Here is an 11,364-nt window from a genome sequence, read left to right as displayed (position 1 = left end):
CCACCACCAAAAAGAGCCCGGCCCCATCCACTTGGCCCCCACATTTCAGATATTTATAGACATTGATAAGATCCCCTCTCAGTCTTCTCTCCTCCAGGCTGAAGAGTCCCAGCTCTCTCAACCTCTCCTCATATGGGATATGCTCCAGGCCCCTCATCACCTTTGTGGCCCTGTGCTGAACTCTCTCCAGAAGATCCCTGTCCCTCTTGAACTGGGGAGCCCAGAACTGGACACAGTACTCCAGATGTGGCCTCAGCAGGGCAGAGTAGAGGGAGAGGAACCTCCCTTGACCTGCTGGCCACGCTCTTTTTAATGCACTCCAGGATACTGTTGGCCTTCCTGGCCCCAGGGGCACACTGCTGGCTCATGGCCAGCCTGCTGTCCACCACCACACCCAGGTCCTTTTCCTCAGAAAAACTTGAGCTGGAAGAACTGAGTATGTTGATTTCTGTTGGCATTGCATACAATGTAGGCATACAGTGTTACATTCCTTGATCATTCTAGCAGGCTTTTCACAAGAAGAGTAAAAGCTCTGTTTTTGAAAGGGATGTTTTCCACCTGTAAAACCGTTTGCCTTACTTACATTGAGTCTGGTTATATGAGTCTCAAAAAGACAGATGCTGATTTAAAAAGAAACAAAGAACTAACACAACCCACCCCACCCCCAACTTAAAAAAAGTTTTTGAGAAGAACTCTGAAGTTGACACACCCAAGGAAACTAGTGCTGAGAGTTCTGTTGGGATCTTGTCTCCTTTTCCCAGTGTATAAATTTTTCATTATTACTTTTTTTAATGTAATTGCAACGTATTAGGCTTAAATCAAGATCCTTGAATTGAAAGACTTTATTTAATACTACCTTTACTATTAGTATGGTTCATTTGAGCAGGGAAGTTACCACACTATCAGCTTCTTCTAATGTCCTTAAAAAAACCAAAACCAAACCAGACAATCTACCCCAAACAATCTCTTAATGTGTCACTTCTTCCAGATATGAAAGAGGGTATCATTGGAGACATGGCAGTCTTGGGAGTGACAGAAAGTTTCCAAGTCAAGAGACAAGTTTTGCTGAGTGCAGCTGAAGCAGCAGAAATGATTCTTCGTGTAGATGACATTATTAAAGCAGCACCAAGGTATGATCTGAGTATCTGCGCTGGTCAGTTACAGCGGTATAGAGTAACCTCCTTCTGTGGAGGAATAACTGTGCAAAAAAGTCTTGCTCTAAAAATATTTTGTTTGACATGAAGACTGACACCTGACAAGCTGATGTTCATGTTACACGAGTTTTTTGCATTAGGAGTATGAGCAGGCCTTTAGAGCCATTGATGTGCTTAAATTAGCCTGCCTCAGCAGTGCCTAGTTACTCTCAGGTCACCAGCTACTCATGTGCCATATATAGTACTAAAACATCTGCAAAAGTGGGTGGCCAAAATGTGAGGGATCATACGGCTTTTCTCTTTTGGCAAGAGTTGTAACGAAATGCTCAGCTGTTTCTGAGGTAGAATTGGCAGTTAAAACAAAACCACATTTATAAAAAGTGTGGGAAGAAATTCCACTTGTGGGCAGGTATCCCGTGTGTGCCCGCTACCAGGCAGTTTGCACTGTGTTGTGAATCCTGGCTTTTTACCATGGTCAGAGGTGGTGTATTAGCTTTGAGATAATACTGCTTATTGCACTGTGAGATAAAGCTAGCACTGAACATAAAATATCAACTAAAAATTAAATACAAAGGTGGGTGGGGAGGCTGGTGGACATCAGCATGGGGGGAATTTTCTGATTTTTCTTTTTCTCCCCAGAAAACGCGTACCAGACCATCGCCCATGTTAAATTTCCTTCAGTAGCTGAGGATGTATGGACCAGATCTCGCCTAGTATTTTTTTTTCCATGATCTAGCTTTTGTGAGTTTATGGAACAGAAGCTTGAGACGAGCAGATCTCCATCAGTGACGTGAAATAACTGTCTTCAGTTAGTTTTAACTTACTTCAGTTTATATGTGGTGTTGTGGGGAAGATTCACTTTCAAGTAAAACGGGTTTTATGCAACCCTTCTGTTCCTCTCCAGGTTCCACTTAAAATACACCAAAATAAATAAAAAAATAGATTCAAATCCATCAAAGTCGTGTTCGTCTTTGTGTAGACCCAGGAAAGGCGGTTTCATTAGAAAAGCAGCGGTGTGTGTCCTCTGATGCTTCCAGCGGTGACCAGGCAGTCAGGGGGAAGGACAACCTCTCAAACCTTTGTAGCTCACTGGTTTGGGGCAACGTGGTCCCTTCAGTGTGAGTGGTTTATTCCAGTCCCGGCTGTGGAGGTTTTGAGTTGGGATCCTGGAAATAGGTGCTGAAGTTAAATGTTACCTTTTTGTAATAATACTGGAGTGTTACTCATTTTTTGATGTTGAAGAGGAACTGTGGTCAGTGCCCAGAACTACAACTTCAGGGGTTTTACAGCTTCTGCCACCACAAACTTTATGTAGATAGTTCTGCTGAGTGGGGTTGAGAGGAAGATGCAGTTTGGGAGAGACACAGAGTTTGGGACCACACAGTCTGCGCGTTTGACTATGAAGTGCTGGACTCAGGCAAACTTTACACTTATAATAAAATGCAGCTAGTGGAAGATGTGCCAGGTTCCATCCTGTTCCCTTTTCTGTCTTCACCCCTTTCATGTCTGTTGTGGCCTACCTTTATGTTCTCTTTCCTGTTCCCGTAGTTACTGTAAAGGCAATGTGTTTCTTAATTCAACTAGTTTCTTCCTGCTCAGGTCGTAAGGAAGTGCGTGACAATGGCAGCAGTCCTCATGCAGATCCTTGATGAGGGTAAGCAGAGCCAAGTGGAGGTGGCCCGTCTGCCTGGGAGCCCCTTGAGAGGCGCCTGCTGGGCGTTGGGACCCTTCTGGCCCTTGCACGTGTAATGCAGCACCCTGGTGAACAGCAGGGCAAGTCTGCCAAAGCGCAAAGATTTAACTGGAAATCAAGAAAGTATCTGTGCAAACGTGTTTCTCCCTTAGGTTTCCTGAAATGAAGAGAATCGGTTTACAGCATTGCTCCTCCAGGCTCTCACACCACCCTCGTGGTCGCCAGCAGTGGCAGCACTGTGCAGTGTGCTGTGTTACACACCACTGACAAGCAGGTGGAAGCACCTTCCCCACGGGAAATAAAACACTGAACTTGGATGTTAAAAAAGCCCCAAACTCTTGTCCTGTTGAGTAATTTTGTTTTGTAGGAAGAAATAGTTTGCTGGAACAGGGTTAGATAAAGAATTTGGAAAGAGAGAATTGAGTTAATTCCAAAGAAGGATAGTTTAACTCGGCAAGATGCTAGTACACTATTTAATTCAATGACTGGTAAGCACACTACGTGGGTGCCGGCCAGATCCAACTCCAGGCTTCATTTAACAAGGCGGTAAGTGCTAGCAGAGTCTGTATATTTCCAGATAATTTGTCAGGCATGCAAATGACATTAAGCAGTCACGAACTGGCATTGAATCAAACCTTTTCTGGGAAGTCGACTGTCGCTTCTGCAGTCTGTGCTGGTGAGATGGTGCCGCTGACAAGTGAGGCAGAGGGAAGTGGCTGTTCTCTGCCACCACGGACTCCCCACCCTTTAAAAAAAAGCTATCTTTTATCAAACTCATAGCGATAGAATCAAAAGCTAAAAATGTAATTTTGAGCCAGATTTCTGTGTTACACAATTAAAGAAAAACATTCTTAAAAAAAAAAAAAATTTAATTCAGTGCATTACCAAGAGAATCTGAACCAGTCCCAGTTACAAGCTGGAGAAACACCCAGCTGAAGTCAACTAAGTGAAGTCGCCTCAGCTTCAAATTCTGTGCAAGACTGTAGCGGCAGGCTCAGCCCTGGGTTTTACTCACAGGTTTTACCTTTGCAGCTCTTGTGGTTTTTCCTTTATAGTCAGGTTTTGATTTTCTTTGCTGTACTGCATGCAAACTCGGTGTGTAGGGCTGTGTTGTTGGTAATATAAAAACTAGTAACAAAGCCTTGAGCTTTCCTCACCATCATTTAAAATGCTGCTTGGAAATAACAAAACAAGAGTGGTGGCAAATGTTCCAGGAAGAAGGTGACAGCAGTAAGAGGAGAGCTCGCTGGTACGTATGCGCTGTTTCCTTGATAGCACAGCCAGGGCTCTGCTGCCACTTCCCACGCGGCAGGCAGGGGAACCTTCAAGCTGTTGCTGCTGTGTTTCAGAGAAGCCATTTGAGATGAACGTTGTGGGTTACTTTAGAGCTGTGACTCCCAGCAGCAGTCATTGCCTGGAACAGTGGCTTCCAGCTGAGCTCAGATACCTCAGCAAGGTGGAGAGGAGAGGAGCAGAGCGTGCCCGTGGGTGAAGAGCAGCGAGTCTATATGTGCTCTGTACAATCCACCCATGGAAAACATCGAAACTGCGTCTTCATCTCTACTGCAAACTCTGAGTGGTCCCCACATGGGAAGAAGGGGAAAGGGAGGAAGTTTTTGCTCTAGAGAGAGTGCTGGGTGCTGGGTAAAAGGGGGTGTGTCACTACAAGATAGTTTTGCTGTCACTTAGATCTAAACTTGGTGGACCTACTCCTGAAGACTAGCCAGGCGGCACGGTGCTCCCTGGGTCCCAGCAAGCAAGGGAGAAGTAGAGGTTGGGTGGTGTGGTGGGTGCAGTTTGCCAGCATGGGTGGCTGAACATCAGCAGGGCTCGGCTTCTGGCTCAGGCTTGGCAGCAAGAGGTGGTGATGGCATCTCATCAAATGTGATTTCTATCACTGCCCCAGACCGCTTGCGGGGTTCAGGGGTCTCCTCTGACCATCTCCCCACCCTGCGCACCCCTTTGGCCACTTTGGGTGCGTTCCTGCAGGGGTTGTGGTCGTAGATTACCAGCTTCAGGCCGGGAAGGTGAGCCAGGCTGGGGAAGAACCGGATGGAGTTGCGATCCACATCGATCACCTCCAGAAAAGGCATGTCCAGGAGCACAGGGGGGAACTCGGACAGCAGGTTGCCTGACAGCCATATGGTGCGCAGCTCCTGCAGGCACCGCAGCTGGGCAGGGAGCGTGCGCAGCGCGTTGGAGCCGGCATGCAGGGTCTTGAGCAGGCTGAGCTCGCACACCACCTCAGGCAGGTATTGTAGGCAGTTGGACTCGATCCAGAGGGTCTTGAGGTTCTTCAGGAGCCGGAGCTCGAGGGGCAGGCTGCAGAGTTTGTTGTTGCCCAGGTAGAGAATGCACAGCTGCCTCAGTGTGCACACGACCATGGGCAGTGCTTTGAAGTTGTTGAAGTCCAGTGCCAGGATCTGCAGGTTTTGCAGCTGCTCCAGCTCTGGGGGCAGATGGTTCAGGTTGTTGTCACTCAGGTACAGCTTGACCAGTTCCCTAAAAGAGCAAATGTGCAGAGGCAGCCGCCTCAGCTGCCTACCACTCAGATCCACCATTTTATCCACTGGCATCTCTTCTAGGTCCTCCAGGAGGTACTTCTGGCACTCGTCAGAGGGCACAAAAGCAACTACGGCTTTCAGACTGTTGCCCATCCCAGGACTCACTTTGTTTGGGGACCGCTGGGACTGCAAAGGACAGACACCCGGCTTGGTCTTCTCCTGCTGTGCACTGACCTACTGGTAACTCTGTCTTCCCAATATAAGGCTCTGTTTACACAGCACCAGCCATTAATCTCAAGGGCTCTGAAATGTTTCAGATAGCTGAATGAGTGTTTGGTGATGGGGATTATGGACAGGATGACTTAGAGTGCAGGTCTCCCTCTCTCACCCACACTCCCACTCATTCCCCCCCTGATGCCCCAGCCCCTCACCTCTCACTCTGGTTCTGCTGCCTGTGCAGCCGGTGCTGGCTGTGGGGATTGGCTCAGGAAAGTAAACACCACAGAAATCCAAATTTTTAAACTCAGATGTTTAGCTTTCACAAAACTTTCAGCAGAAATGTCAGGTGTAATTGTATTATTGTTTAAAATACCTGTCAAGACTTGACTGACTTTCAGAACAAGTGCCACTTTTAGGGATTTACTTTGCAAGGTGCCAAATACATAATTTCAGAGTGTAACTTGCCACCCAGTACTTATCTTAAACCTTTAACACAAATACTTGGCAAACTGCTATCTTGAGCTGTTCTGCTACTTATGTTCTTAATTTAAGGGTGTTTATTATAGCCTCTGGCACTCTTGACTGTGTAGGGCCTTTTTCATTACGTTATGTTTTGCTTTTTGTCTGAATCCCAGTTTAATACGCTCACTACCACAACTTGCCAGGGCTTTCCTCTGGCTGCCTTGCAACTGTGCTACTGCAGTTCCCCTGTCCGTACCCAAACCTGGCAAGAAACTGCCGTGGATTTAATTCCATCAGGATTCTCACTTGTTATGAATGAGATAAACACGATGCTAAAAGTTACAACTATTTAGGTGTGTCAGTGTAAAATGTTCCCCCTGCTTCTCTCAGCAAGACTCACTGCTATTCAGGTCAGGTGCTCCTCTGATTTTCAGGAGGGACCTTCCCACACATAGGCACCTCTGCATACTTCGACTTCTTGAGCTGCTGCTGGTTTTAAGCTTTCTTGAGGTTTGTTCCACCTGTGTGTTGGCCATGGCTCTACCATGATCTTTGAGTTTGAAAGTTGGCAGAGTGTTTTAAGGTGAAATAGCCTTTCTGGCAGCTGGCTCTGATATCTGCAGCTCATTGCTGTCATTTTCCGTGTTTACTATAATTTAGGGAAGGTACTTTCTACAGTCAGTTTCTGGGTGTTAAGTGCTACACAACCAAAATATGTGATTGCTGGGAGCCATGTACTTTTGGAAAAACAAAAGGCAAAACAAACAGAAGATTGAGAAAAAGGCAGTATCAAATAGTTAAGGTGGCCTAAGGATCTCCAGTCAAATCTCGCAATACAGAGCTCTACCATCACTTTCAAATGTAAAGCATCTCTTAACTATCAATCGGGTATAGGCTGTAGCTTGTTTACTGGTCTTTTCCCTGCATGATGAGTGTCCCTGTCCTACAGCAGTGATGGTATGAAAGATGTATGGAGGGTTTCCTGGGGGAGGAGAACAACAGAGAGGGCATCTGGGGAGCAGTATTGCAGCAGGATGGAGAACAAGTACCCGAGTGCCGTAAAATAGGTTTTGGATGGGGAAGTTGGGCAGAGTATCAAACCTGGAGAGCAAAGATACATCACAATTGTCTATGGCTGAGCTGTGGAAGAGTGGCGCTGAAAATACTCTCTCTCAGAACAGAAGGTGGGACGTGCTGTGTGTAGCATGCCAGCAGCAAGAGCCAGTTTGCACTGAGTAAGCATCTCAGAGTAGCTGTTTCTTTACTAGCCATTTCTTTACTGCTTTAATTCTACGCGCCCTGCCAGAGGACCACCATGGGGAATGTGTAATTTCTGGGTTTTGCAGGGCATCCTTTACCAAACAGTTACCTGGGAATGTGACCTGACGTCTAAAGAAATATTCCTATGTCCCTCAGCAGGTTTTTGTATTTTTTTCCTATTTCTGAGAAGCTGTAGCACCTTCTTAAAGACAAGGCTCCCTGCCCCGTTAAGGCACTGTAGGCTACAGGTGTGGAAAAACAAATGCATTTGGCATAAATAATAATAATGAATTCACACCCATGGCAGAGACACGTCCCTTAGACAAATCCCTTCAGATATCCTGCTGATCAGAACAACATAAAAGCCTAGGTAGGAGTATAGTATAGTATAGTTTATGTGCGCTTTTCTTGACGATTCATACCGAGACAAATAACTTTGCAATGTACCTTATGTCTATAGACAAATATACATATGTATTTCTTTTTTACTTGAGTTATTTCTACTTAATGAAACTTTTAAGCTGCAGACAGCTATTTCTTAGGGATCCTCTGCACTGTAGTTTAATCATTATTCCAGCTTATCAAAAAAAGTCACAATGACCTTTTGTCGCTGCATTTTGTACCTCTGTTGGCTAAATGAATGTCTGCTTGGAACACACTGTGAGATCAGAGTATTTGGGAAAAAATAACCTTTGTGTGGTGGGATAATAAAGGGCTATATTTGCAATAAAATGAACAATCTTGAGCCTTCTAAGAATCAGCGACTTAGTGGAAGCTCTAAGGCAAAGGTACTCCCCTCAGTAGACCTGGGTGGTGTTTTGAAAGCCACTTCACGTCTTCAAAGATATCCTGATGCCCTCCAACATGAGCATTCATGACTTCCCAGAAGCATTTATGGCATTTAAGGAAAAGTTCAAGTGATAAAGGCACTCAGCACAGATGTTGTCTTGCTCTTGTCAAAGCAACACGGCTGTACCAGTGGGCATGACATCTGCTCTGCTGCACATCAAGTGGTGCATGTAGGCTCCTTGAGAAATGCCTTTGCTTTCCAAAAGTTCCAAGTGACCACATCTATTGCTCACTGTTCTCATTTCCAGCACTCAGCTCCTGCAGCTCTGTGGCTGGGATGGCTGCAAGACAGAAAAAGTGATTGTTTGTATAAAACCTCTGAGTCCAGAAGAAACAGGGAACATTGCTCAGAGCTAGACAATTAAAAAAAAAAAAATCACAGTAAAATGGATATCAATATAAAAGCTGTGTGTTATTATTCCTGCATTTCCTGAGATTTTATTTTTGAATAAAAGGTTAGAGTAGAGATACTGGTGCTTTTTCAGATCCAAAGCTCTGCATACAGCTGTGCGATGACCCCAGGCTCAGCCTTTGCTGAAAGCAGGTTGTGTAGCCCTCACAATTTTGGAGGTAAGTTTGAAAAAGTAAACCATGTATGTCAAAATCCAGGGGACTAATGAAAAGAGCTCTAAAATAATTGATTTTTAAGCCTCTTATGCCTCTCCTCAATCAGCCTGACATAGCAAGGAAGGAAGCTTAAAGCAATAGTTTTTAGGAATGTCTTTAGTATGTGCTCATAATTATTTGCTTTACATTTATTTAAAGTCTGTGACAGCTGTTTAGACCCTATCTTCACTCACAAATGCTGTGTGTTTGATTTTTCAGTTGTTTTTCTTGACTGGAGTATTACTGCTAGAGCAGACGATGACTCCTGCCTCTTCCATGTTCTTGACATTCATTCTTTGCTGCACATTGTCACACATCTGCTCTGTTTTTGAAGGGCTACTTAGTTCCAGTTCATCCTCAGGTGGTGAGCAGTCTATTTTAAATAAGCAATGCATTGCAGGGGAGTAGTCATTATTGCTCTTTTTCCAGAATCCCAGCACAGTCTTTTGAACAAAAATGGCTGATTATTCACATTTAGCCTTGGTGTATGCCAGGCTGCTGCATGTAATTGCTCTGTACTTTCTCGTGCAGAGGAAAGATTCAAAAAGTCTCATAAGTAAATTGCAGACTCAGTGCTGAGCTTCCTCCCAGGTGGCTAATGGGTTTGGGGTTGCTCTCTGTCAGATCAGAGTCTCGTTTTGATACCATTATTTTTCTGCCAGCTTGACTTGAACCCAAGAGTCGGGCAGGGGTGGGAACCGCTAACCTCGGGAAACTCACAGGAAAATAAATCCGAGTGAGCACTTCCAAATGGCTTGCTGAAGAGAGTACAAAACCACTGGCTGTTTATTACTGTATGTTGCAGCCTGTCATGTTTTCTACTTTTAAGACCAATTTTTTTGGGGTGGTAATCACATTTATGTTTAGACCAGAGCTCTCCCATAAATAATGAATTAAACTTCAGTTGTTAGGCAATGACTTGTCACAACCCTATCAAGTGTCCATCTGCTCAGCCCTGCTGAAATGTCTCCATGTAAAAGGGGAATGGTTATATATTATGTCCTCTTTCTCTGCATCAGACACTTGTGGGACACTTGTCACTAAAGCGAGCTTGAAAAGCAGCTTACTTGGGAGGCATCCGGGCAAGTCCTTGGACTGCCACCACTTTCCCATGTTAATGGGAGCCAAGCTCACCCCATTTATTGTGTTTTCTAAAAAGACATTAAAGATTGACAGTAAAATGTCTATTTGGTCTAGACTGTGCCTTGGTTATCTGTGCCTTAGTACCTTCACTAGACACCGATATTTGCACAGTCCAGTGGTTACTCTGAGAGCAAATTAATAGGTTTTCTGCCAAAGCACTGACCTCCTGTGATTGATTGACCTGGCAAACGGCCCTCTGCTGACAACAGGGTATAAAAAAGGGACTTCAGAATATATGAGTGTCATTAGACTCTGAACAGCTTGGAGCCATGAAGGTGATACTGTTGGCTGTGGTTTACATCCCCTTCACCGTGGCCATGGAACGGTAAGAAAATGTGTCTAGTATCACTGAAACGTGCCTCAGCTGGCTTCCTGGGAGGCCTGCGCTTGTTGCTACCTGAGGTCTCAAAAAAGAAACAATCTTTTTTTTTAAAAAAGAGTATATCAGAACTCTGGAAAGGAGATCCAGTTAATTTTTGTGTGTTTATTTTATTTGCATAGAATCCCTCTCATTCGATTCAAATCTATCAAGAAACAGCTGAAGGAAAAGGGAGAATTAGAAGAATTCTGGAGGAATCACCACCCCGACGTTTTTGCCCGAAGGTACCTGCATTGCTTCCCTGCAGATATTGCTTTATCAGCAGAAACCACTTCAGAAAGGCTGTACGATTACATGAACGTAAGTACAGTTTTGGTAATGCAATCATAAGGACTTGCTGTTTTCTTGAAGGCAGATTTTTTTCCCAGCATATTTGAAATCTGGTCTCTCAATGAAATTATATGCCTTGAGATGACTCATTGCTCTATGCTATAAATAATAAAATATTAGTTTACCAGTCTGCAAAATAAAGCACGTATAGATCTAGGTTAGCATGGGTGGGGCCTGGGTAGAAAACAGATGTAATCTAGTAGTGGTAGTCCTGTGATAAGTTTTATTTTTGTATAGATGTGTATTGGACTTGGTTGGGTCTCCAAGTAAAGCATGGAAGTTTTGCCTGTGTCAGTCTTAGTTCAGGGCTGGGTTTTTAGTAGCAGAATCTGATTACTTTGTTTAGCCATATTCTATTTATCAGAAACTTTGACGTTTGCTTGTTATAAAAAATTCCCCATCTCTCATTTATTTGACCACATGGAGTGGTCAAATAAATCATTGATAACCCTGGTAACAGGAGATGCTGAGAAGGTAGAGATACTGAACACCTTCTTTGCTTAGTCTTTACTGCTAAAAGTGCCTCTCAGGAAAACCAGATGCTAGGGGGAAGAGAGAGTGTCTGGAGGGTGGAAGACTGCCCCTTGGTTGAGGAAGAACTGGTCAGAGGTAGCCTAAACAAAATCAATATACACAAATCCATGGGCCCCGATGGGATGCACCCACGAGTGCTGAAGGAGCTGGCGGAAAAGATCGCTGAACGGCTCTCTATCACCTTGAAAGGTCTTGGAGAGTGGGAGAGGTGCCTGAAGACTGGAGGATAGC

General features: G+C 44.7%; 2 protein-coding genes across 2 annotated transcripts in view; one reads left to right on the top strand and one right to left on the bottom strand.

Annotated features, from left to right (window-relative positions):
* The window catches only part of CCT2 (chaperonin containing TCP1 subunit 2), a 12,368-nt gene extending 10,265 nt beyond the window's left edge, over positions 1 to 2,103 (top strand). The window contains exons 14-15 of the mRNA XM_010172610.2: positions 989 to 1,130; positions 1,794 to 2,103. Coding sequence (XP_010170912.2) covers positions 989 to 1,130; positions 1,794 to 1,824 — 173 coding nt within the window. The 3' untranslated portion in view covers positions 1,825 to 2,103. The remainder of the gene's footprint in view (positions 1 to 988; positions 1,131 to 1,793) is intronic.
* A 2,564-nt stretch (positions 2,104 to 4,667) lies between these two features.
* Positions 4,668 to 5,504, bottom strand: LRRC10 (leucine rich repeat containing 10). The gene has a single exon (XM_010172609.1). The coding sequence runs from the start codon at positions 5,502 to 5,504 to the stop codon at positions 4,668 to 4,670; it is 837 nt and encodes a 278-aa protein (XP_010170911.1).
* Between the last annotated feature and the right edge of the window lie 5,860 nt (positions 5,505 to 11,364).

Source organism: Antrostomus carolinensis, unplaced genomic scaffold (genome assembly GCF_000700745.2).
Source record: "Antrostomus carolinensis isolate BGI_N321 unplaced genomic scaffold, ASM70074v2 scaffold12617, whole genome shotgun sequence".
Taxonomy (NCBI): domain Eukaryota; kingdom Metazoa; phylum Chordata; class Aves; order Caprimulgiformes; family Caprimulgidae; genus Antrostomus; species Antrostomus carolinensis.
The sequence above is the reverse complement of the archived record's forward strand: the minus strand, read 5'-3'. Positions and strand labels throughout refer to the sequence as shown.

Coding starts and splice junctions, on each gene's coding strand:
- LRRC10 (XM_010172609.1), bottom strand. CDS start 5,504: ATGGGCAACAGTCTGAAAGCCGTAGTTGCTTTTGTGCCCTCTGACGAG.